This window comes from Diospyros lotus, chromosome 1 (assembly GCF_014633365.1).
Source record: "Diospyros lotus cultivar Yz01 chromosome 1, ASM1463336v1, whole genome shotgun sequence".
NCBI lineage: Eukaryota > Viridiplantae > Streptophyta > Magnoliopsida > Ericales > Ebenaceae > Diospyros > Diospyros lotus.
In genome coordinates, this window is record NC_068338.1 from 28238201 (window position 1) to 28264729 (window position 26529).

At 38.6% G+C, this 26529-nt stretch overlaps 3 protein-coding genes across 17 annotated transcripts; 2 read left to right on the plus strand and 1 right to left on the minus strand.

The window, feature by feature from the left end:
• The first annotated feature begins 2 nt into the window (after positions 1 to 2).
• LOC127799079 (CAX-interacting protein 4-like) lies at positions 3 to 25676 on the plus strand. 2 transcript variants are annotated; one of them, XM_052332806.1, is made up of 3 exons: positions 3 to 338; positions 767 to 1781; positions 25359 to 25676. In XM_052332806.1, exon 2 carries the CDS (start codon positions 794 to 796, stop codon positions 1766 to 1768), a length of 975 nt encoding a protein of 324 aa, XP_052188766.1. In that variant the 5' UTR covers positions 3 to 338; positions 767 to 793; the 3' UTR covers positions 1769 to 1781; positions 25359 to 25676. The 2 variants fall into 2 exon arrangements, with proteins under 2 accessions (XP_052188766.1, XP_052188762.1); XM_052332802.1 differs by lacking the exon at positions 25359 to 25676 and adding an exon at positions 4346 to 4536.
• On the minus strand, positions 4840 to 19101 carry LOC127799004 (probable GTP-binding protein OBGM, mitochondrial). 13 transcript variants are annotated; one of them, XR_008022524.1, is made up of 11 exons: positions 18834 to 19055; positions 18668 to 18728; positions 17906 to 18281; positions 10785 to 11001; positions 10576 to 10684; positions 9808 to 9890; positions 9652 to 9714; positions 8324 to 9536; positions 8016 to 8191; positions 6380 to 6709; positions 4840 to 5178 (listed from the first exon to the last, which is right to left on the minus strand). XR_008022524.1 is itself a non-coding variant. In XM_052332687.1 (10 exons), exons 5-10 carry the CDS (start codon positions 10905 to 10907, stop codon positions 7827 to 7829), a joined length of 1956 nt encoding a protein of 651 aa, XP_052188647.1. In that variant the 5' UTR covers positions 10908 to 11001; positions 17906 to 18161; positions 18266 to 18281; positions 18668 to 18728; positions 18834 to 19055; the 3' UTR covers positions 7250 to 7826. The 13 variants fall into 13 exon arrangements, 11 of the variants coding, with proteins under 11 accessions (XP_052188647.1, XP_052188712.1, XP_052188680.1 ...); XR_008022526.1 differs by having other exon boundaries at positions 4841 to 5178; positions 6380 to 6675; XM_052332687.1 differs by lacking the exons at positions 4840 to 5178; positions 6380 to 6709 and having other exon boundaries at positions 7250 to 8191; positions 17906 to 18161; positions 18266 to 18281.
• LOC127799066 (CAX-interacting protein 4-like) lies at positions 20129 to 25676 on the plus strand. 2 transcript variants are annotated; one of them, XM_052332782.1, is made up of 3 exons: positions 20129 to 20450; positions 20881 to 21895; positions 25359 to 25676. In XM_052332782.1, exon 2 carries the CDS (start codon positions 20908 to 20910, stop codon positions 21880 to 21882), a length of 975 nt encoding a protein of 324 aa, XP_052188742.1. In that variant the 5' UTR covers positions 20129 to 20450; positions 20881 to 20907; the 3' UTR covers positions 21883 to 21895; positions 25359 to 25676. The 2 variants fall into 2 exon arrangements, with proteins under 2 accessions (XP_052188742.1, XP_052188751.1); XM_052332791.1 differs by having other exon boundaries at positions 20129 to 20444.
• Positions 25677 to 26529: the final 853 nt, after the last annotated feature.

The following is a 26529-nucleotide window of genomic DNA, read 5'->3' on the forward strand; positions in this document are numbered from 1 at the left end:
ACGAAGGGGTTAGAGACGGAACGGAATGTTTCCGTCTCTAACCACCGTAATATATTTACCCCAACCTCTTTTTCCCTCTGGTTTACCTTCGTCACAGCTTACAGCTACTCCCTATCTCTCTGACCGTCCCCTTATCATCGTTCCCCGTTGCCGCCCGGTTGCACGGTGCTCGGTGCCGCCGTCGATTCGCAAACACGAATCGACGTTTCCGTGCAACTCGAATCGATTCACAACTCCGATTGCTTGGTGCCGCCGTTTCCGTGCAACACGAATCGTCGCTACCCCGTGCCGCCGTCGATTCACAAACACAAACTCCGTTCCTCTTAATCTAGTTACGAGTATGTCTTGAATCTCTCTTTTAGCTTTTATTTGTCTTCGTAAAGTTATTAGAGAATTTAATCCTCAAACTTTCGTTCTCGAACCGGTTCCGATCTTATTGGGAAATTCTCTTTTTCAATCCTTAGTTGAGCTTGGCTGTTTACTGCAGTAAATTAATTCGAAAATTGACCAGTGGTTTGAATTTATTGTAATTTTGTCGGTAAATCTTGCCATTATTGTATTTCTGTTGGAATAAACCCTAAAATCTGTGCTGGCGCCTCGATTTTTGATTAGTTTCTAGTGATTTTTGAGAACTCAAATCCCATATAAATATGGATTAGAAAGATGACGTCAATTAGATTATGATCTGCTTTTGTGAAATTTTGGCTCTTTGCATCAGCGGTATTAACCCCCTCTCTTTTGTTTTTTTGTTTTTTGGGGGTTGTAGGGTTGAGTTTGTTATTTGAATTTCAAGATGCCGGCGACAGCAGGTAGGGTTCGTATGCCTGCAAACAATAGGGTGCACAGTAGTGCAGCCCTCCAGACCCACGGTATATGGCAGAGTGCCATTGGGTATGATCCTTATGCCCCCAATAAGGAAGAAAACAAGAACGCCCAGCAGAAGTCTTCAAACTCAGGACCAGAAGCTGAGAATGCCTATGCCAGTTTCCAGGGATTGCTTGCACTGGCCCGCATAACTGGTTCCAATGCCGATGAGGCTCGTGGGTCCTGCAAAAAATGTGGCCGGGTTGGGCATCTCACCTTTCAGTGCCGGAACTTTTTGAGTGTTAAGGATGACCTCAAGGAGAAAGACCCAGATACAATTGAGGCTGCAGTTCTGTCTGGGTTGGATAAGCTAAAGGGAAATAGGGTTAAGGCAAAAGGTGGCAAAAATGCACCTGAGAGCTCAGAAGAGAGTTCTGAGGAGGAGGAGAGTGAAAGTTCAGATTCTGACTATGATTCAGAAATTGAGAGGGCTGTTGCTGAGAAATATGGAAAGAAGATGAGTAAATTGCAGTCATCAAGAAAGAAGAAAGAGGATTCTGATGATGATAACATGGTTTCTGGGCATAAGAAAAGGGGTAGGTCAAAGAAGAGAAGTGAGAAGAAGGCACATACTGATACTAACAGTGAGGATGAGGGTGGGAGTAAAAGAAGAAAGGAAAGGAGGCGGAGGAGAGATGAATCATCAGATGAGGATGTTGATTCCACTCGACATCGAAGGAGGAAAACTAAGAAGGAGAAGAGGAAGAGAAGGAGCCATTGGCGTTCTGATGATTCAGTTTCAGAAGACTTCGAGCATTCTTCCAGACGACACAAGCGGAAGAGTAGGAGGGAAACTTCGCCATCTGATTCTGATGTTAGCAGCTCAGAGGATTCCCGTGTTGGGAGAGACAAAAAGAGGTCTGGGAAGAAGATTAGGAGGCACCACCGTGAAGAAGAGGACTAGTTTTCTATGGATGGTAATAGATGTGCCCCTGGATTCTTGTTCTTTTCTTGTGATATGAAGTTGAATCTTTTGCACTTTGTTTCTATTTTTCTTTCTCGGAGACTATATGGTTTTTATAGTTAAGAACTTGGATACTTATGTGTGTATTATGTAACTCATGAGCCAGGGAATTGCTAGATTCTCTCATTACCTTTACTCTCCCTTTAAAGGTTGAGATGTGAAGCAGTTATTGTGAATGGGGGAAACACAGCAACTTCTATGAACAAGTTTTTTCATATATGTCCACAGACTGTTGGAAAATAGACCTGATAGAATAATATCCGTGCTCTGATGTTTTGTTCTTTTTCCACATTCCTTCGTTGGCATCTTTTTGCTTTGCCCCTCTTTGTACACAATTTCTTTGGTTTATGAATTATCATACTTGTATCAGGAATGCTGTTCAAAATCTGAAAAGAAGCTAAAAGGTTCTTTTTTATGTTTATTTGCTAGATATGACTGGAAGGTCATGGGTTTGAGTTGTGGAAACAACCTGTAAGGTTGAGTACAAAAACAACTCTCTCTTGACCCTTTCTAAGTATTGAATTTATGTCTGTATTTTTGATAACTGCACTAGGGATTTATATGAATTTGTATTATGATGGAAAAGGTTACCACTTGATCTCAATGATCATATCACCAAGGGAGCCCATGGGGGCTTGGTCTTCCGTGTAGTGTTATATGTTACAGTACAAAGTGTGGTTCAGTTTCCCTAAGCATAGAAAAATCTAATCAGAGAATACTCGTAAAAATCACCAAGTAGTCATTTGTAGAGACTAATGATAATTGTAGAGACAAATGACATGTTTTCTCAGCATTGGATGACTTTGTTACTCTAGTTGATGGACATGTATAGGTAGTCTTGACCTTTCCTCAAGGAGAGCTTATAGATAAAGCCTACAGATAACTTTCAATTATTTGAATAATTAAGTTGATTATGAAGCGTGATTTTTTAGGCCTAATGGAAGGAAAGGCACCTTGCTAAAATAAGGTTGAAGATAATAGTTGGAAAAAGGTAATATTTTGGGCAAAATTGGAGAAGATTTCACAATGAGGGAATCAAGGCTTAGTGTCTACAAAAAGAACATCCTTCAGCTCATGGAACCTTGAAATGGTTGAAATAGAACATGCGCTTTGATTAAAGAATAGACACCCTGATGCATTGGCATCTGATGTTAACAAACGTGCCTACTTCCTGGTCGAACAATCCTTTCAACAAGTGTATCTCAAATAGGTCATGCAAAATGATGCTGGAGCAAATAAAATAATATTGGTTACGGTTCTTGATCAGGAGCTGTTGGAAGACTATAATTGAAGTCTGTAGCTTCTTGATCAGGAGGGAGGCTATGCCTGAAAGCATATTGAATTCTCTTTGAATTTTAGTAAACCTCCAATATTTAGAGGATGGTGGTAGAATAGAACTAGATTTAGCTCTGGCCAGAATAGGAAAGAGTTCAAATATACTGGGGTTTATCAAGGAATAAGATGGAGATCTGGTGGGATTGGGTTTATTGAGAGTAAGTTTGTTCTTCTAGATACCATTTCCAATAGGGTGAATAGTTTTCTCTGCAATGGTGAACTCTCCCTTTATCAAAATAGACTAAAAGAAGCCAGGTAATCCCGTGGCAAGACTGCCAACCTAACCTACCAAGTCAAAAGAGCCAACTTCTAATCTTCTAGATTGATCAACCTTGCACCGGTTCCATGTTATGTGAAGCATGCACCAAAATATAAGGAATTTACATCCCCATAAAACAAATGTACTGGCTGCTGAGTGAGTCACCACATTGTAATCCAACAAATAATGGTTTCTCATTATATGTTTGTTGCCGACTTCTAGGTTGGCTTTATGCCAATGTCATGCTTGGTAACTAACTGTAGGATATGATGAAATTCATTTGAATTATGGGAGTTCGGGAGTTCTGTTGGAGGGGCCTGTCTCTTTTATTTTTAGTGTTAGTATTTCTTTTATATGCAGATCATAATGTTCTGCCTGTTCTTCAAGCTATTACTATTTTATTTTTAGTGCTGGCTGGGATTTCTTTAATCTTCGGATCATAATGTTCTTCCTTCACTTAAGATTCTACTACACATAAAAAGCATATGAAGAAACTGCTACCTTGAGCGGCTGTAGATTCTAACAGTACATCACTCACTATGTCCAATTTGGAGGCTGCTGCATACATGGTTTATCATTCTAGTGTCCGTACTTTGGTTTTGAAGTTAATGATGTGGAGCCAGTATCTGCTACATCTTTGGACCTTGATCTTTCTAATATTCTTAAATATATTGCCACCTTTCTACTACCCTGACCACCTTCTCATTGCAGCAGGCAATTTAACTTTTGTGCGGACTCCCTTTTATTCAGTTGCCTCTGCGGCTTTGCAATGAGTTTTTATTTATTTATTTATCTTTTCCCATATAATTGCATAGTGATTGATTTTTTATTTATGTTGTGATAGGAGAGTAGTTATATTTGGATTCTCTTAAAGAGTTATGTTGGTGAAATGCTAATCCCTCGCCACTATTGGTTTTGTTTAGGGCATTGGAAGTGGAACCTTTGGCTGTGACTGAATTATCAACAGAAGGCGGACTAAATTTGTGTATGCTATTTTCCCTGCTGGAAAACATATTTATTTTCTGTTTTAAGTATATTATGTTTTCTGTGTTGCCTGCTACCTTTACCCGTGCTGTAAACAAATTCACCTTTTCCACTCCACGTTTCTTTCACATTTCTGCTCGGTTTATAATTTCTCCAGATGCATAAAACCAAGTAATATGTAAATGTGGTCTCCTCGATGTCTAAATTTAACGCACGTTATCCTCGTGTCACACTAAAAAATTACAATATCTAGACATCAAAATTTAATGTTCGTTTTCATATTTTTGGGTTTGGTACCTGTCATTTGATCTTTTAAAGACAGCAAATGTTTGATTTTTGAATTTTACATGTCCCTGTAAAACAAGAAAAAGCAGCGTTTGATTCGCCCAATATATTTTTGTCTACGCATGTGATGAATTAGATCACCTGTAACTTATAAACTTTTTATTTATTTATTTAAAGATGATGAAAAGTACACAAATTACTACCAACGTATTTCTATTTACACAATGCTATTCCAATTTCTACTAAAAACTTGTGAAAATATAATGGCAAAACAAACCATACAACGACAAACATTCCATAGTCAAATGGCGAACTACCATACGACTAAGATAAGAAACCTTAGGCTTTACAAATTTTCACACGAATGATTCTAATTAACCTACTTGGAAGTACAACGCATAAAAGCGGATCCTTCCCCCGCAGCCGAGTCCACTCGCTTCTTGAAGGTCCTCTGTCCGTCGCTGTCTTCGTTGACTTCCTCCTCGCCCTTCAAACGTATAAACAATGTCATCCATTCCTTAGATCTACATTCCACATGATACAATACGCCACAATATGAAAATGAGGGTAAAAGTAATAACTAAGTACACTCAGACCACACGAACAAGAAGTCACCAATCTTCAACAAAACCCTATCAGCAATCTCATCCCATAAATCGACAAATAACATATTAAAAGCCTCCACAATCCCACGCCTTATGGGTGGCTCTAGTGGTAAAAACAGAGGATAGACATGCCTGAGATCTCATGTTCAAAATTTCCTGGAGACACTATATGAAGATTATACTGGGGTGTGGGGTGTGGGTTGGGGTGAAGCCCACCTCCCCTAAGGACTAGTCGAGCGAAGCCTAGGATACCCCAAGTTAATTAAAAAAAAAAAAAAGCCTCCACAATCCCATAAACCAACATTTAAGTTGCCAACACTAGCAAACTTATGAGAACATTTTTTCTAGTTTCTTGGTAGTCCCATGGAAATACTATAATAGCATGATAGAAAAATGGTAATAGAAATTACAACAATAACAAGAAAGAATTCTGCAACAGATAATTTCCCATTATAGAGAATGAAGGCCAGCTACTTTACCATAAGCAGAAAACTACAACAGCAGAAGGTTAGATCCACCATCCAGCACTTAAATACCACAGATGGCAGACAATGAGATACACTATTAGTTTATCTATTTACAAGGAACAACTACACGAAGCAAAATGTGAAAATTCTAGTAAAAGTAAAATCATGTTTTCATGAAAGTGCAATTTCTATTCTAAGCCTCCACATGTATGCATTTAGTTGGCAACCAAATCAAGTCCACAAGCAAAAATGAAGAACACGCATACTTGAGTAAAACCCACATAAGGCAGAAAATGGATGTCATTTAATCCTCCACTTGATACTTAATTTTCCCTTCTAAAACATTATCATTAATAAATTATTTCAATTTTTTATATAATTTTTGTTTGTATATCAATGCTGAAGATCATGAAATCAGTACACGCAAGCCCCAGATCTGACAAGCTGGCTTTCTACAAAATGTTGATCATGTTGCAAGAATAAAAACAGCACAAATTTCAAATAAATAAAGACAAGCTCCTTTCTCCTCACTCGAGTTTAAGGATTTAAAGACACAAAGATCACAGTTTGTCTCCACACTATACTCAACTGGATAAAGCAAAAGGGTCTAACATACCTAGCTTGGATCTTCAATACGAACTTGCTCCTGATATTTATAGGTGCTGTGGATAAATACCACAGTTGCATGCGAGTGCTGGATGAACCTCCTTGGTGATTTGTGTTCAGATCTGGAGTTTTTCTAGTTCTGGGTTATTGATATGAGCGCGTGCTTGGCAGTTGTGGAGCTTGCCCATCCTGTCAGCCATGTGGAGCTCGCTGAAAGAAGTAAGAGTGCTGGATGATTCTTCACTGCTTGTCCTCTTCCAGAACTGGATCTCCTAGATGTTTAGAGCCTCAGCCGTTGAGTTTTGCCTGGGAAGAAGCCCACTGTCAAAACAGGATGTCGCTGGTGCATGATCAAAGCTGATTGTCAGATGTGGAGCACACTATCACGTTGATTCACAGGACGAATGTGAGTGGAGCAGATCTGGAAGTGTGAGTGAAATTAAATAACTCAATATGGAAACAACTTCTAGGTGTTTTCATCTTTGAAGCCACTTTTCATTTGCTGTTGGGTTTCATGGAAACAAGTTGCATCTGGTGAATGCTGTTCATTTTTCTTTTCCAAAATAATGGAAACTTATTCCGCCGCCCCTGCCCCCCGGCCACATTTTCGATCTGGCTCTAAACTTCATATAGAAACTGATTCAAGACCTTCACTAAAGAAAACATAGATTCCATATAGCAGTCAACGGAATAAAAACAAAAATGTCGCCTACACCGTGCTATAGCACAGTGGGAAATAATAGAAAGAAGATAGCATACTTCCATGTTTCGCAGAAAGAAGTTGACCGAAAACAAATAAATTCACCAACAAACATCAAAGCTTTAAAGACTGAAACGAAGATACCAGTGAATCTGTGTATTTCGGCCAATAGTGGACCAAACACCATCTGTCTTTCACCAGTCAAATCGGCTAGTACACAAAAAGGAGCAAGCAAAGAAAGGACCAAGATAAGACAAAAACCTCTAAGTTCTTCATAATCATGAGTAAGACAGGATAATGAATAAAACTAACCACAACCAAATTCGAAGGCAGGAAAAAACAACAAAGCCCCTCAACAAATTCTGTAGTGCCATTATACAATGTGAAGCAACCAGTTCAAGAAGACGACAAATGATGCCATTCCTTTTCCCTCTCAAAGAGAAAGGAAGGAAGAGAAAAAGAAAAAAGAAAGGAGGAACAAGGATTGTTACACAAGTTCCTTTAAATATGTAAGATATTTTTGAAAGCCTTTGCATTTGCTGGAAGATAATGAGCCTATATAGACAGATCGGAAAAGGAAAAAAAAACTTTTGGCATTTCACTGAAAGGCAATGAGCCAACAGAAACTGACAAAAGATCAACCTTGCAAACTGCAAAGAAAAGGTCCTCAGAAATCTTCTATCAAACTGCCTGAGCTGCAGATGCCAAAGATGCATTTGATCTAAGAGATCTGTATTCAGATGCAAATGTTGTTCCCTTAACGTCCAGCTGCAACACAAATGTTGCACTGGTTTTGAGAAGAACATTGTTTTAGCTTCACGTACAAGTCACATAAGTAGAAATCAATCATGCAACCTATTAGACAGAAGCCAGAAGGCCAATCAATAGGGACCAGCATATAAAACAACAAAGAAACAATGTCTTGGCCTGGGAAAAGAAGAAAAACCTGTAATGTCATTAGCCATGGAAGTCTGTGTGCAAAAATGCCCTCCTCTGACGCTTGCAAAGCAAGAAGCCTTGTGCACCAGGGACACCATTTAATGCATATGTTACCATGCAAGTAGCTGTATGTGTCTTCTTCTGCAGGGCTTCCTCCCTTTTTACCATTGTTAATATGTCTTACTTCAAACAAGATAAATTATCAATCCATGCACAGAAAATTAGATTGCAATACCTTATGAAAACTGAGTACAGCATTGCAGACATGAAAAGCATTCATCAGCAAGGCAGTAACAACTTAATCAATCAAAATACCATCTAAATGCAGTCTGTATGATTCTCCGCCTTTAACAAGCATCCTAAGACCATCTTTTAGCTCAGGGATTCCTTCCTCCAAAACTGCACACACAGGGAAAACAGGAACTCCAGATACCCTTCTTTTTAGTTCTGCATACACTTGTTCAGCCCCTTCCTCATCAATTTTATTTGCCACTATTAAGGACGGTCTATTTGACAATCCTTCTCGATAAAACTCGAGCTCCAATATTAAATCTCTCAACTGTTCCCATGGTTGGATTCCTTTCCTACCATCTAAAGCAGCAGCCAAGTCCACCACATAGGCAAGAACTTTCGTGCGCTCTATGTGACGCAGAAAAGAATGTCCAAGTCCACGATTTTCATGAGCTCCACTTATAAGACCTGGAATGTCAGCCACTGTGACTGAAAAATCATCATAATTGAGATTCCCTAGATTGGGCCTTAAAGTTGTAAAGGCATAATGGCCTACAGTGGGCTTAGCCCTTGATATAGCCCCTAGGAGAGTACTTTTACCAGCATTTGGCATTCCCACAAGGCCTACATCAGCAATGCTCTTGAGTTCTAACAGTAGAACAACCTCGGAACCAGGCAAACCAGTACTAAGTGAAGAAGGTTCACCATCAGGTAATTCAACATCAAAAGCATCATCTTTCTGGACCCCGTACTTCACAATATTATTACTCTTGGAAATGTTTGAAGATACATTGCCTAAACCACCTTCCCCACCACGTGCAATTACAATTCTTTGGCCAGGTTCAGTTAATTCAGCAACATTATACTGTATCTGTTCACTGTCCTTTTCTTCTTCCCTCTCAGCTTCAGAAATATCACTATCAGTCACCAGACTTTCCAACTCAACAGCACTTTCTTTACAAGAGCCAAAATCGTCTGAGCAGCCCCTGTACTTTCCACAAGGAACGGAAGATTGAGGAAGAGATTTAATAAATGGAGCACGGGTAGCTCGGTTTGCATCAGCTGATCCAAGAACAGTCTTTCCGGGACAAGTCCTTTCATTCCTATTAACTGTTTCCACCATCGCTACCTCAGTTGCACAAGTGGAGATGAGGTTTTTACCAGATTCAGTAGGAGATACATCAAGGGCTCCTGGCATCTCCCACGGGTCTAAAGCTGTGGTTGAACTGTTCTCAACTACAGTTGGAGCTTCACCCTCCACAAGATGAATAACAGTGCCAACAGGTACTTGAACAACCTACCAGACAAGAAATATCTCCATCAATGGAGGCATCTTCAAATGAATAAATGGCTGAACGGCATATAGAAAGTGGAGCCTGGAAAGGAGAAAAAGAATAAACTAAAGTCCTAACCTTATCTGCACCTCGGCTTCCTATTTTATTTTTTGAAGCTCCATGTCCCCCTCTTTTTGCATTCTGCATAACCAATAAGTATTACTATCCATTCACGGTTAAATAATAAAAGAAAAGAAAAGGCACGTTTATATGCAAGGACAAGAAATAGCATACGATATGATGTTGCAGACTACTGAAGTCCCAAATTCTGGGGGAACATTCTAGTATAACATCGCCGCCTCTTCCGCCATTACCACCTACATAATTCCTCACACACAGGCCACCAAATTAATTAGACTGTAAGTGGAATAACAAAGGGAAGTCGCATCAGTTGATTGGGAGGGCAGGGAAAGGAAACATGTCTGATCAAAATAGTGACTACAAACGTTGAGTCCTCTTATAGGAAACTACTGTAAGGAAATAGAATTGACAAAATAAAATACCTAATGAACCTTGAGAAAAACCAATTGCAGAGGTTAGAAAGTTGAAAACTTAAGACTTCACCTTAGAAGTGATGCAGGAGAGCAGACAGCCAGAATTTTGAAGAAGGTTGAAGAAACATAGAAGAAATTAGGGGAAGAAGGCAAAGAAGAAGAAGAATTAGAGGGGGGAAAAAGAAAAAGAACCCAGAGAGAGAGATTTCAGCAGGAAGGAGAATCAACAATTTTTATTGTTCAAAATCCAACAAGCTGAATTTTTTTATTACTTCCTAAAGCTTATTCATAGGCTAAAACTAAAAGATAAATATTCTAGTATGATTATGCAAATAAATAAATAAATAATAAAAATCATAAATCTAAAAATAAAATCTAAATTTTAAAATATAAATAAAACCTTAATCCTAATATAGACATTAAAATTTAAGAATTCCACTTTCTCATCAATAAGGTTAGGTCACATAGAAATATATGTGCATAGTACAATTGAGAAAGAGTAACACACCATCGGGTCTACCATGGCGATCATGGCGGCTACGGTGAAAACTTGAACAACCATTTCCACCATCACCACCTTTAGCCCATAACCTAAATTGGTCAATCATTCTGCGCTCCTGCAATAATATATAAAAGATTTAAAAAGAATACAAAATAGAGTAAATAAAAGTATTAGATAAGTAAAAATTTTGTGTGTGTGGAGAGAGAGAGAGAGACCTGCAGAGGGGCAAGCTTTGACTTATTGTAAGGAACGTCTGAAATGGAATAGGATGGGAGAAAGCACGATGATTTGGAGAATTTTCTGGATAAGTGAAAGGGCTTTGCATAGCGTAACAACATCCCAGTCTCTATATTTACTGAATACTTCGTGGGTTCTGGATGTTAAAAAGATACAGACCTGTATGTATTAGCAGTGGACTCTCAATTCATTCACCTATATCATGCATGATCAAAAAATGAAATTTGATTAGGAACAAAAGGGAAGAAGTGATAATTCGTAAGTAAATTAATTCCAAGGAATGGAACACGCTGTCTATGCAGATGATGTTCATTTCTTCCCAGAGTCACTTGTAAAAATATTGAAAATAAAGGGCAAGCTATGAGTGCAAGACCCAGGTCATGATGAATCATTTTGTTACCATTGCTCCAAGGCCAGCCTTAATATAAAATATAGCCAATTAATAATTTATGGTTCCTATAACAAGGTCCATTCAGTATTGAGTCTATTGGCATCTATCTTTAATATCCATTTATTTTTAATTTGGTAGCAATGGCAAAGTTACTCCTTTATGATTGGAAGATCAAGGGTTTAGATTGTAGAAATAGCCTTTTTGCAAAACAAAGTTAGGGTTGTGTACAAGGATGATCCTCTCCTAACCTCACAAAACTAGGAGCCTCCGCACTTGATATGCTCAATCACAATTCTTATGTTTGCTTCATCAAAAGAGAACAATCAAAAGCCTTTAATCCCATACATGAGTTCTAGATCTCCAATTCACTCTTTCCATGACATATCTTCTGTAAGGTCCTTATATCCTATGTTATGTTAAAGAGTTTCCCACCAAATTTTCCTACTGTATAATGCTCAAGGAATCAGTCTGCTTCGATCCTTCTCTGCTTAGATCCTATGTTATGGCTACATGTACATAACAAACCATGTGTAGCAGTAGACAACCCACCAACTACAGGGAATTTTCAGCAGTTGACACCCCTAACTGCCCCAAGTATATCTCTCTTCATCAAGTAGATAAATATTCATTGCCTAAGCATTGCCAACTGCATGCAAAGAATCACCCATGCCAGCAACTGGTTGTGAACTACTGCCAACTGTTTCAAGCAACAATTGATGCCAACCACATGGCATGCGACTTATTCTGCAGTTATTTGTTTGCCATCCTTGTTACTAGTGCTGCTTGTGACCAACTCAACTCCTTAGCTCACTTGTCCAGCTAACCACACTAGCTTCTTGGCCCTCTGCATGGTACTAGCCTTCCATACCTTTGCTGCATGAATCATGTGGGGCACACCCCCTTTGCTGCATGTGGTGTGCAACCCCTTTGTTCCATGTGGCTAGGTGGCCTTTCAATTGCAGGTGGTGCACTACATTGCTGCTGCATGCAATATGCTACCCCCTCAAGTGCATGACTAGCATGAGCGTTGCTGGCATGCCCCCGAATGTTGTATTGACTTGTGATCAAGAGACTCTGGCTAACAGTTTCTTGTTGCACCTAGCCTAGGCATGCCTCCCTCATGCCTTGTGCTTGGCTTAGATCACCATGAAACATCAATTCATGGACAAGGTGCTTGCATATGAAGATTTCAAGGGTCTTGCACCAAACATACACCATTAAATCACAACAAATGATATTATGTTCACAAACACTATAAAAGCTTCACATCCCATGTAACGAACATTAATAAAACCAAATATCTATTTTCTAAACCATTTCACATCCATGTCATTTAGCAAGCGAGCATGTCAAAAGAGATTACAATGGGTTGCGTTCTTTTGGTATAGATTTGAAAGTTCTTTTTTTCACAAGCAACTAAAGCATTTGACTGGCCAAATGTGTATCCCATTTCTTTTCAAGTATATGATCTGATTCTGAATTCTTAAAAAGGGGAATACCCAGCACCTAAGGGTTAGATTAAGAGTAGGTTCTAAACAATCAACACCTGAAATATTTTGCAATTCATGGTGTTAAATTTCAAGTAATAATCCACTTCCAATTGACTATAGAAAATGTGTTTTGGCTTGTCTATTTTTTAACTCTTTGTCTACTGATTAAAGGTGAGGTTATATAAAAGTTTCATATAGGATGATGCAGGTGATGTACACCTTGTCAATCTACAAGAAAGTTCCAAGCGGCTTGGAATTTAAAACGTCACTGCAACATCATTTAGATTCGATGTTAGTGCATAGGATAAAAATTTTCAGTTCAGAATGAGTAATCATATTCTGAAAATTGAATCATTTCTATCAGCTAATATGCCTCCACCTCTGCCCTCATGCCACTTCTGGCCACTGGAATTTGTAAGGAAAATATAAAGTACAAGTGACGGCATAAATCTTTTGAAATTTTTTCTATGCAGGTTCAGATCCTGCCTATTCCCCTTGTTTCTAGACTTGTGAGAAGAAAAAGGAGGCAACAGCCCTGCCCTTATGCTGCATTTTCTCTCGGAATTCCAGAAGGGAATGGAAAGAAACATTAGCAAAACAATTTCAAATGTTTGATTGTTGTGCAAAAGATAAAATAAGATAAAGAAAGAAGTATACAATGTTATACGTAATAACTTCCCTCCATCTTATGATAATTTTCAAGAAGTTTTTAGTTTTTAATTTCACCTATGTTAAGGAGAAAAACACCTAGGAAGCTAATTTTCTTTTTATGATTTCTAGAGATTGATTGCCTGGGTTTACCTTACCAGCAACCATTCATCTAAAACCCATATAATCTTTCTTTCTCTTCTGGCATAAAAAGGGAGTTTGGTTGCATTTTTTAGTACTTAGTCATTGGATTTTTACATTTTTTGGTTTGAACCCAAGTACGGAGAGAGAGAGAGAGAGAGAATGATGGTTCTTGTTAATTCACTATAAAAATTATTGCTTTAAAGCTTTTGGGTGAATATGAATTTAGGAATTTGAAGATGGCATTGTATTGTGTGACTATAAGCAAGAGGATCTATGAAACTTTCTGCCAATAGTGCACCAGAAACCATTTGTCTCACAATCATATTTTATTCCAGAGTAGAAAAGGAGTAAGAGAAAAAAGAACCAACTACAACAGGACAACAAATAACCAAACAGTAAACCCCAAATAAATTATGACAAAAACAAGACAACTAACACCAAGCCCCAAACAAATTATATGATGCCATCATAAAGTCAAGGAACCGGTTTAAGTGACAACTAATGATGCCGTTCCTTTTTACTCTAAAAAAGAAAGGATAAGAATAGTTGTGCAAGTTCCTCTATAATATGTGGCCACATGTTAGGATCCCAAGGATAAAATAGTAAATCTAGTAGGTATTTTCTGTTTGTTTGTGTTCTCTGTTTCGGTTTATGCTGTAACTGTTACCGACTTACTGCCTGTCACGAACCTGCCACGGATATTTTAATTTTTTGCTCTTAGCCTAGTTTATTTTCTGCTTGGTTGTAATTCCCTATTCCGTTAGAATATTTCTGCTACAGCTAGCATTCAGTTAGATGTCAGGCCACGTGTAAGGCTTGAGGAAAAGACAAAGGAATTGGTTAGGAAAGGGATCTGAGGTAATCGGCTGTAACCGCTTGCATGGGCGAGATTCTCCCCACCGAGCATGTATATTAACTCCTCCACCGATGGAGAGAGGACATGAATGAATTAAGAATTTTCCTCCACTATTCTCTCTGTTTTTCATACTCTTCTCCCTCGTACGTTTTTCTAATCCTTCTCCCTCTCTTCCACTTCCCTCTGCCCGTCCTTGTATCACACAGATTCAAGGACTTTCTCTTGTCTATCGTGACACTGCCTACCTAAAGGAAGTAGCTATATAAAGCTACCAGAGATGTACAGAGGCATTATTGTGGAAATTGATGATTGAAATTCAGTCTTTTCCCTCTAGAATTCTCTCTCTTGATCTCCTATCCTCTCCCTCACTACCTCTATCTCTCTCTTGTTCTGTTCTGTTTCCTCTCTCCAATCTGTTCTCCTCCCTAAAAATTCCTTCTAAACTGTTTAAGAGTAGAAACAACAATACTCTCTAGGACACTCACACCCACTAAGTCAAGAATAGAGACTCACAACCACTCACGGCAACAAGAAATACAAAACACAAAAGTAAAGAACAGAAATCAGCATCAAGAACACCATAAGATTATCCTGGTTCAGTCTCAAATTGAGACCTCCGTCCACATTGTCTTGGCCCTCACTTTTCCACTATCTTGTATAGGTTGATTACATGTGCCTTTGACAGAACTCTCTCATAGCCTATATATCCTGAAAACTATGGAGTTCCCAACCCAGAGTATACACAACAATACCCGCCTCACTCTTAAGCACACAGCCAAAACAAACCCACTCGCTCACAAGATAGAATTCCCGCATAAAGCACAAAATGAAGTATGGCCCTTCAGCCCCCTCCCGACCCCTATTTATAAGCCATACAGGAGTTACAACAACAGAAGATAACGCCCCCAACTGACCGTTACATAACAATTGGCCAGCTGTCCTTCTAGAAATGTTCCTTTTAGAAGACTTTTCCTAACCAACTAAACATGACATAAACAACACTAATTTTACATAGATTTTCCTGATATCTACATCACTAATCTAGTACAAATGTCGTATCATAAACCCTAGCTCAACTTTATGAACCTAACAAATTGGTATCATAGCCAACGGTTCTTGGCTATGATTTCGGCAAACCTTAGCAATTCTCGAAACTGATTGAGTCATAGGATTCGATTTAGGAAGCTGAGCAGGCGATTCCAACTGCAATCTAGACCAGCGGTTTTTGGCGGAATTCTGACGACTCATAGAAGCAAGTTCCAACGCAGATTCAGGCTGTACAGTACATAAATCTTGTTGCATGACCTTCGACTTTGCCTGCTCCTAATTCAGGTTTGACTTTTAAAGGCGGAATAGCAGGTTGATTCGTGGCTGTTTTCCAAGACTGTTGCAGTGTGCATTCAGGAAGGCGACCTCAGTTCCCGTCAGACAATTGAAGCAGATCCAATGAAGTGCGAGCAAACAACTATCGGTTCAAACTTGGAAGGCGAAGCAAGAGGTGGTCTCTCGGCTGCGAATTTCAGTAATTCTTGGCTCAGAATTGTAGGCGAGCCAGAGCAACGCTCCTTGGCCTAGATCTAGACTCAATCAATGACAACAATGGTGGATGGAACCAAGATGAAGCAGATGGAGTCCCAACTACTGCAAGTGACCGCCTCTGTGTTGGAGTTGCAGAATCGAGTAGGTGTGATGAAGGAGACAATGGAGAAGAAGCTCAATACAATGATCAACCAGATGAACCAGATGCGTGCAGAAACACAGTGAAATAGGTAGCATGCGTGACGACATTAGTAATCAAATTCGCAAACAGATCCAATCCTTCATGATGATGTTTGGTCGACAGAATCAAGTGAGGTTCACCTGATTTTCCTCCTAGGGAAAGAACCAATCCAGTCCTGGCAGGACTTGAACCAGGCCCTAGGGCAGCAGATTCATTTGATTTTGAAGCAGAACCTTCTGTTAATGGAGAGATGTTCGAGGAGTGAATGCCAGGCAGAAGGCAAGGAATGCAGGCTGCTCAGCCTCAATCTCATTTCCCTATGCCAAAGTTGGATGTGCTGTTGTTTGAAGGGAAAAATCCACGGTGTTGGATCAGGCGCTGCAAAAAATTGTTCTCCTTATATCAGGTTCTGGAGCAACAGAAGGTCACCCTAGCTTTGGCCTACCTGAGTGATGTGGCAAACTCTTGGTTCCAAGGCTAGAACAGGTTGCAAATGGACAGCAATTGGACAGACTTCATGGAGGAATTCTGGGGCAGGTTTGGAGATCGGAATCTAGTTGATGTAATGGAGGAATCAACAAGCTGAGAAAGGAAGGGACTGCCCAGCAATACCAGGAGAAGTTCGAGGAACTAAAGTCCTTAATGATTGCTCTTAATCCCGGTTTAAGCGAGCCCTACTTCGTTTCGAGCTTTTATTAGCGGCTTAAACGAAGAGTTGAGGCCAACGGTCAAAATGTTGCAGCTAAGGTCTGTCAAACAGGCTGCGGAAAGTGCAAGATTACAGGAGATGACCGTAGAAGCCATTATGAGGAAACAAAAGATCCAATATGAAATTCCTCCTATGGTCAGTCCACATCTGGAAGGGACTTCTTGGACTACATCCTTGGGACTGCATCAAGGGAGGGCTCACCCTAACCCTAATTTTGCCAAATCTCCTTCAATGGAACAAAAGAGACAGCTAGGCTTATGCTTCATATGTGGAGAAAAATATAGTCCAGGCCATCAATGCAAGAAGCAATTATTATCTATGGAAGGTCTAGAGGACGAAAAAGAAGACGAAGAGCAAGAAGAAATTGGCTAAAGAATCAGGCCAGTTGGCGTACGTTCTTGGGGCAAGAACTCTCTCAAGAAGGGGGGAATTGTTAGAATCCCAAGGATAAAATAATAAATCTAGTAGGTATTTTCTGTTTGTTTGTGTTCTCTGTATTTATGCTGTAACTATAACCGACTTTTCGCTTACCAAAAGGAAGTAGCTATATAGAGCTACCAGAGATGTACAGAGGCATTATCATGGAAATTGATAATTGAAATTCAGTCTTTTCCCTCTAGAATTCTCTCTCTCGATCTCCTCTGTTCTCCCTCACTACCTCTGTCTCTCCCTCGTTCTGTTCTGTTTCTTCCCTCTAATCTGTTCTCCTCCCTCAAAATTCCTTCTAAACCCTAGCTCAACTTTAGGAACCTAAAACCACATTTGAAAAATTAAACTATAAGGTTTTTATATTTCCTGGAAGATAAAGAGCCAATAGACACTGAGATCAGAAAATACAAATGTTGCACTAGTTTTGATAAGAAAACCAACAATAACTCAATTTGAAATAATTCTAAATGAGTTTATTTGGTCAAACAGAGGCAGCCTCAAAATTAGGGTGACGCGAATCAACAACCCTAGCAAGAAAAGGTTCCCATCACTCGGAAAGAGTATAACAACACAATCAAATTATCACAATGAAAGTAAAATCATTAGCTTATGGATAGGAATCAAACACTTTCAAGTCAAAAGGAAGCAATATGAGAATCCCCAGAAATAAGACCATTAAACAGACAAAAGAAGAAAACAAAAGAAATCATACCCCTTTAAGTTGAATCGACGGCAACACCGAGCAATCAGAGTTTGTGTTTGTGAATCGACAACGACAAGGGGTAGTGACAGATTATGTTGCACGAAAATGGTGGCACCTAGCAATCAGAGTTGTGAACTGATTCGTGCTGCATGGAAACGGTGGCACCGGGCACGAAAACGTCGATTCGTGTTTGTGAATTGACGGTGGCTCAACCTAGTTTGTGTTTGTGAATTGATGGCGGCACCGAGCACCAAGCACCGAGTAACTGGGTGGCAAGGGAGAACGATGATAAGGGGATGGTCAGAGAGAGAGAGTAGCCGTCTGAGGAAGGTAAACCTAAGACAGGTAAGGGTTCACACAGGGTCGTACCTGAGATTTTGGAGACCTGAGTTGAAATGTAAAAATGAGCCCTTAAATTGTAATGTACATTTAAAATTTATTTTTTTATAATAAAACATCAAAAAATAAATAATAAAACATCAAAAAATAAATAAATATTCGTATCATATCAAAAAATAAAATAAAAATTTAACATTAGCATGAACAATTCAAATATTCAATCACAATTAACAAATATTCAATCACAATTAACACATGTCAGCCACAATTAACACATCTCAGCCACAGCAATTCCTAACTAAATGAAGTAGTCAAATAACAATTAGCAAAAAACCTAAAGTCATAATTCCTAAACTCATTATAGGTGTTAAATTAGCCAAAATAAAATAGAAATACACATTAAATAGAACATAATCAAATACATTAACTTACCTCTAGTCTCTTGGTCACTAGAGTATGAAGGGATGCCCACTGGCCAGCGGCCACTGCCTGCCTGCCAAGAACAAAAACACAACACCAAAGATTGAACCAAAAGATTTTTTTCACTGGTATTGAATTTGAACCCGAACAGAACACAACACCAAAGATTGAACCAAACCTCAAAAGATTGAACCAAGGTGTCCCAATGGCAATGCAGAGAGGCGAGCGACCCAGCAACCCAGCGAGAGCAAGAGTTAGAGAGCCAGATCCAGTAGCCACAGATGCGACCTCCCCAGCTACCGACCGAGAGGCGAGGGCGAGCAAGCCAGAGGCAACGAGCGAGGGCGAGGGAGCCAGAGAGGGAGAAGGGTTTGCAGATGCCAGAAGGCACTGCTTGGGGGTGGGCTTGGAAAAAATTTATGTGCCCCCAAAAATGACTGGGCTTGGGCTGGGTTGCCCCGCAAGGGCATTCCAAATTAACCCAGGCCCAATTTTATACTAACATAGTTCATGTCAGGATAATTGCTGATATAATTCATGAAATTAATAAAAAGTGATAAAGAATATTTAAAAAATATTTGGTAAATATGCTAAATTTACCAAATAAAAAATTTAAAATCAATTTGGTAAATAGGCCCAATTTAATAAATATTCACTTTATGTTACTAAAAACATATAAGACTTGATTGTGTTTCATAGAGTAATAAAAACTTTTGTAGGTCCATGTGATGCACTTTTATTTTGTAAATATGCTGATTTTTTTACTTAATAGTTGTAATTATTTTTGAAAATATAAATTTTAAATAGCTATTAAAAAAATTCAGTCAAAACATTAATGAACACTACATCAAAGAAAAATAGTTTATAGAATCTAGTTCACTCAATAAAAGTTTGCTGGTTTGATGAGTTTAATTAAGAGGAACAAGTGATAGTTTCATTTTTATCAATTAACTTTGTCGACTCAAATATAAAAATCTCAATATTTAAGAATGAGTCAAAAAATCAAACTAGTTAAATCAACAGTCTTTAAACTTTAAACCTTAAATTCAAAGTGATTTTATTTAAATTTTGTGATTTAATAAATCATAAAATTAGTCTAATAAAATAAAAATGTTTTTTTATGATTTAAATTTTTTATTTATTTTAAAAGTGATGGAATTTTTAATTGTTCATCAAGTAAAATAACAAATTTGTAATAGTAGATTATAGAGATGTGTGTGTGTGTATGTATGATTTTCCGATAGTCTGAGACTACAGGCTTACGGTGAACAGAAATGCTTATGGGGGTATTCTTTCTTTGTTTTGTTCGTTTTCCAAATGTCTTTTTAGTCTGAAACATCGATAAATATCAATAAAATTATTTTTAAACTATTTTTTATAATTTAAAAAACGTTTTGCATGGACCGCTCAACGAAGAGTCTAGAGACGGAATTTCCCGTCTCTACCCAGCATAATATATTAAATCTCGACCCCTCTTGCGAATTCTTCTTTCTCGGGTTTACCTTCATCACAACCTACAGCTAATCTCTCTCTCTCTCTCTCTCTCTCTCTCTCACCGTCCCCTTATCATCGTTCCCCCTTGCCGCCCGGTTGCTCGGTGCCGCCGTCGATTCACAACTCCGATTGCGCGGTGCCGCCGTCGATTCACAAATACAAACTGGGCTGAGCCGCTGTCGATTCACAAACACGAATAGACGTTTCCGTGCTCAGTGCCGCCGTGCAACACGAATCGTCGCTACCACGTGCCGCCGTCGGTTCACAAACACAAACTCCGTTCCTCTTAACCTAGGTACAGGTAGGTCTTCAGTCTCTCTTTTAGCTTTTATTTGTCTTCGTCAAGTTATTAGAGAATTTAATCCTCAGTTTTTCGTTCTCAAATCGGTTCCGATCTTATTGTGAAATTATCTTTTTCAATCCTTAGTTGAGCTTGGCTGTTTACTGCAGTAAAGTAATTCGAAAATTGACCAGTGGTTTGAATTTATTGTAATTTTGTCGGTAAATCTTGCCATTATTATATTTCTGTTGGAATAAACCCTAAAATCTGTGCTGGCGCCTCGATTTTTGATTAGTTTCTAGTGATTTTCGAGAACTCAAATCCAATATAAATATGGATTAGAAAGATGACGTCAATTAGATTATGATCTGATTTTGTGAAATTTTGGCTCTTTGCATCAGCGGTATAACCCCCTCTCTCTCTCTCTCTCTTTTTTTTTTTGGTGTTGTAGGGTTGAGTTTGTAATTTGCATTTCAAGATGCCGGCAACAGCAGGTAGGGTTCGTATGCCTGCAAACAATAGGGTGCACAGTAGTGCAGCCCTCCAGACCCACGGTATATGGCAGAGTGCCATTGGGTATGATCCTTATGCCCCCAATAAGGAAGAAAACAAGAACGCCCAGCAGAAGTCTTCAAACTCAGGACCAGAAGCTGAGAATGCCTATGCCAGTTTCCAGGGATTGCTTGCACTGGCCCGCATAACTGGTTCCAATGCCGATGAGGCTCGTGGATCCTGCAAAAAATGTGGCCGGGTTGGGCATCTCACCTTTCAGTGCCGGAACTTTTTGAGTGTTAAGGATGACCTCAAGGAGAAAGACCCAGATGCAATTGAGGCTGCAGTTCTGTCTGGGTTGGATAAGCTGAAGGGAAATAGGGTTAAGGCAAAAGGTGGCAAAAATGCAACTGAGAGCTCAGAAGAGAGTTCTGAGGAGGAGGAGAGTGAAAGTTCAGATTCTGACTATGATTCAGAAATGGAGAGGGCTATTGCTGAGAAATATGGAAAGAAGATGAGTAAATTGCAGTCATCAAGAGAGAAGAAAGAGGGTTCTGATGACGATAACATTGTTTCTGGGCATAAGAAAAGGGGTAGGTCAAAGAAGAGAAGTGAGAAGAAGGCACATACTGATACTAACAGTGAGGATGAGGGTGGGAGTAAAAGAAGAAAGGAAAGGAGGCGCAGGAGAGATGAATCATCAGATGAGGATGTTGATTCCACTCGACATCGAAGGAGGAAAACTAGGAAGGAGAAGAGGAAGAGAAGGAGTCATTGGCGTTCTGATGATTCAGTTTCAGAAGACTTCGAGCATTCTTCCAGACGACACAAGCGGAAGAGTAGGAGGGCAACTTCGCCATCTGATTCTGATGTTAGCAGCTCAGAGGATTCCCGTGTTGGGAGAGACAAAAAGAGGTCTGGGAAGAAGATCAGGAGGCACCACCGTGAAAAAGAGGACTAGTTTTCTATGGATGGTAATAGATGTGCCCCTGGTTTCTTGTTCTTTTCTTGTGATATGAATTTGAATCTTTTGCACTTTGTTTCTATTTTTCTTTCTCGAAGACTATATGGTTGTTATAGTTAAGAACTTGGATACTTGTGTGTGTATTATGTAACTCATGAGCCAGGGAATTGCTAGATTCTCTCATTACCTTTACTCTCCCTTTAAAGGTTGAGATGTGAAGCAGTTATTGTGAATGGGTTGAAACACAGCGACTTCTATGAACAACAAGTTTTTTCATATACGTCCACGGACTGTTGGAAAATAGATCTGATAGAATAATATCCGTGCTGTGATGTTTTGTTTTTTTTCCACATTCCTTCGTTGGCATCTTTTTGCTTTGCCCCTCTTTGTACACAATTTCTTTGGTTTATGAATTATCATACTTGTATCAGGAATGCTGTTCAAAATCTGAAAAGAAGCTAAAAGGTTCTTTTTTATGTTTATTTGCTAGATATGACTGGAAGGTCATGGGTTTGAGTTGTGGAAACAACCTGTAAGGTTGAGTACAAAAACAACTCTCTCTTGATCCTTTCTAAGTATTGAATTTATGTCTGTATTTTTGATAACTGTACTAGGGATTTATATGAATTGGTATTATGATGGAAAAGGTTACTTTACTTGATCTCAATGATCATATCACCAAGTGAGCCCATGGGGGCTTGGTCTGCCGTGTAGTGTTTCCCTAAGCATAGGAAAATTTAATTAGAGAATACTCGTAAAAATTACCAAGTAGTCATTGTAGAGACAAATGACATGTTTTCTCAGCATTGGATGACTTTGTTACCCTTGTTGATGGACATGTATAGGTAGTCTTGACCTTTCCTCAACGAGAGCTTATAGATAAGGCCTACAGATAACTTTCAATTATTTGAATAATTAAGTTGATTAAGAAGCGTGATTTTTTAGGCCTAATGGAAGGAAATGCACCTTGCTAAAATAAGGTTGAAGATAATAGTTGGAAAAAGGTAATATTTTGGGCAAAATTGGAGAAGATTTCACAATGAGGGATTCAAGGCTTGTCTACAAAAAGAACATCCTTCAGCTCATGGAACCTTGAAATGGTTGGAATAGAACATGCTCTTTGATTAAAGAATAGACACCCTGATGCATTGGCAACATTGGCATCTGATGTTAACAGACGTGCCTACTTCCTGGTCGAACAATCCTTTCAACAAGTGAACTATCTCAAATAGGTCATGCAAAATGATGCTGGAGAAAATAAAATAATAAAATAAAATCAGTGACATTTCAGTACTTTTTAATTTTTGTTTTGGGGCTTTTTATTTCTTTTTAAGTTACTTTTTTTAGTTCAATTGTTACCCTTGTTGAGATTTCATGGGTTTTAAGGAGAGCTGTTCTTTCTCTTAATTGCCCTTTATGGCTAGGTTTTTGTTTTCCCGCATCACTAAAGAACAAGAAGATTGGAGAGACCATATTTCCAAGGCTTGCATGAAATGGAAGGAGCATTTTTCCCTCATAGGTCTATTTGATTGTCATGTATAAGAATTCCCTTTTCTTTCAATGACCAAGAGTAGTAGTACTTACAAGGTGCATAGGGCCAAATGAAGCAAAAGATGAAAATCTAAGGGCTCGTTTGAAAACGGTGTTGTTTTCAAAATTTCCATTCCATTCAATTCCAAAAAATGTGAAAGTGGTGTTTGTTTTTGAAAATTGTTTTCAAAGTTTTGGAATTGGAAAAAATGGAATGGGTTCATTTTCTCCATTCCTTCTCTTTACCTTTCATTTCTCCCATTCCTGCTCTTCACATTTCAGCACCATCCTTACCATCCTCTCTCTTCGTCCCCTTTAAGAACTGAAAATCCTTTCTCATAGCTGGCTGGCCCCGACCCAAGCTGTCTTTTCAACAACGTCCTTCCAGTATCCTCACTGACCTCTCAGTGACATCTTGCAGATTCAGCCGAGTTTCCGATGAACACAAACAGATTCGATTGAGTTTCTAGCGAACCAGACCAGATACAATCGTAGTTCTGGTCATCCTTCCGGCGAACACCACCAGATCCCCCCCCCCCTCTCCCCCTTTCTTCTTCTTCTTCTTCTTCTTCACTGTACACACTCCTCCACCACCACCCCTCTTCTTTCTTTTAATCTCTTGCTCTGTTTATAAACCAAGCATACAAAAAAAAAAAAAAAAGAAGTTTCTTTGCCTAATCACTTGCTTTATAACATCGGTTTTCAGTTTAAGTTTTTATTTTTTATTTTTTATATGCTTGTTGTTTTTCTTTCAAAGTACAGGTCTATCAAACTAAGTTTTTATATCAGTATGAAACTAATTGTTCATCTATTCTTTATTACATTTTGGATTGAACTTCAATTTTGATAATGATGATTGGGAAATGAGTATATTGTGTAATTTTTTAGTTGTGGTTTTTTATGTTCGCAAATTGTATTTCATTTATGCTTGCTTCTTTTTATGAATTTGTCTACTTTGTGTTGAGTCGAAGTTTGAAATAATGCTTGTTGTTGATCTTCTATACTCCTAGTACTTAAAACAAATATAATCATCTAGATTGGTCAACCTTGCACCTGTTCCATGTTATGTGAAGCATTCTCCAAATTCTGAAAAGTCCCACTGCTATTAGCTGAATCTGCATGAATTCTGCTCCAACAGGTAGCCATACCAAAATATAAGGTATTTGCATTCCCATAAAACAAATATACGGGCTGCTGAGTGAGTCACCACATTGTAATCCAACAAATAATGGTTTCTCATTATATGCTTGTTGCCCACTTCTAGGTTGGCTTTATGCCACTGTCTTGGTAACTAACTGTAGGACTTGATGAAATTCATTTGAATTATGGGGGTTCGGGGGTTTTGTTGGACTGGCCTGTCTCTTTTATTTTTAGTGTTAGTATTTCTTTTATATGCAGATCATGATATTCTGCCTGTCCTTCAAGCTGTTACTATTTTATTTCAGTGCTGCGATTTCTTTAATCTTCAGATCATAATCCTTCACTTCTACAGTTCTACTGCATAAAAATCATACGAAGAAACTGCTACTTTGAGCGGCTGTAGATTCTAACAGTACATCACTCACTGTATCCAATTTGGATGCCGTTGCACACATGGTTTCTCATTCTAGTGGTCCATACTTGGTTTTGAAGTTAAATGATGTGGAGCCAGCATCTGCTACATCTTTGGACCTTGATCTTTTTAATATTCTTAAATATATTGCCACCTTTCTACCCTGACCACCTTCTCATTGCAGCAGGCTGTTTAACTTTGTGTGGACTCCCTTTTATTCAGTTGCCTTTTGCGGCTTTGCATAAGAGTTTTTATTTATTTATCTCTTCCCATAGAATTGCATGGTAATTGATTATTTATTTATTTTGTGATAGGAGAGTAGTTATATTTAAATTCTTTTAGAGTTATGTTGGTGAAATGCTAACCCCCCACCACTATTGGTTTTGTTTAGGGCATTGGAAGTGGAACCTTTGGCTGTGACTGAATTATCAACAGAAGGCGGACTGAATTTGTGTATGTTATTTATACGAAGGATAGATCGGACCGCCCAAGGCCCTGCTGGAAAACATATTTATTTTCTGTTTCTTGAAGTATATTATGTTTTCTGTGTTCCCTGTTACCTTCACCTGTGCTGTAAACAAATTCAACCTTTTCCATTCCGCATGTCGTACTCATCTCTGTTCTGTTTATGAATTTCTCCAGATGCATAAACCAAAGTAATATGTAAATGCAGTCTCCTTGATGTCAAAATTTAATGTTCGTTTTCATAGTTTTGGGTTTGGTACCTGTCGTTTGATCTTTTAAAAGACTGCGAATGTTTGATTTTTGAATTTTACGTGTCCCTGGTAAAACAAGAAAAAGCAGCGTTTGATTTGCCCAATATATTTTTTTCCACGCATATGATGAATTAGATCACCTGTAACTTAATAAAAAAAATTTAATTTGAAGGTGATGAAAAGTACACACATTACTATTAACGTGTTTCTATTTACACAATGCATTAAAATCACCCAAAATTTATTCCAATTTCTACTAAAAGCATGTGATAAAATGGAATGGCAAAACAAACCATATAACGACAAAACATTCCATGGTCAAATGGTGAGCTACCATACAACCAAGATAACGAACCATAAGCATTACAAATTTTCACACGAATGAATCTAATTAACCTACTTGGAAGCAAGCACAAGGCATAAAAGCAGATCCTTCCCCCTCAGCTGAGTCCACTCTTGCTTCTTGAAGGTCCTCTGTCCGTCGCTCTTCGTTGACTTCCTCCTCTTCTTTTAAACCTCTAAACAACGTCATCCATTCCTTCGATCTACATTCCACATGATACAATACGCCACAATATGAATATGAGGGAAAAAGTAATAACTACCTACACATGACCACACGAATAACAAGCCACCAATCTTCAGCAAAATTCTATCAGCAATGCAATCCCATCCCATGAACCAACAAACAACGTATTAAAAGCCTCCGCAATCCCATAAACCAACATTTAAGTTGCCAACACTAGCAAACTTATGAGAACATTTTTTCTAGTTTCTTGTAGTCCCGTGGAAATACTATAATGGTATGATAGAAAAATGGTAATAGAAGCTATAACCATAACAAGA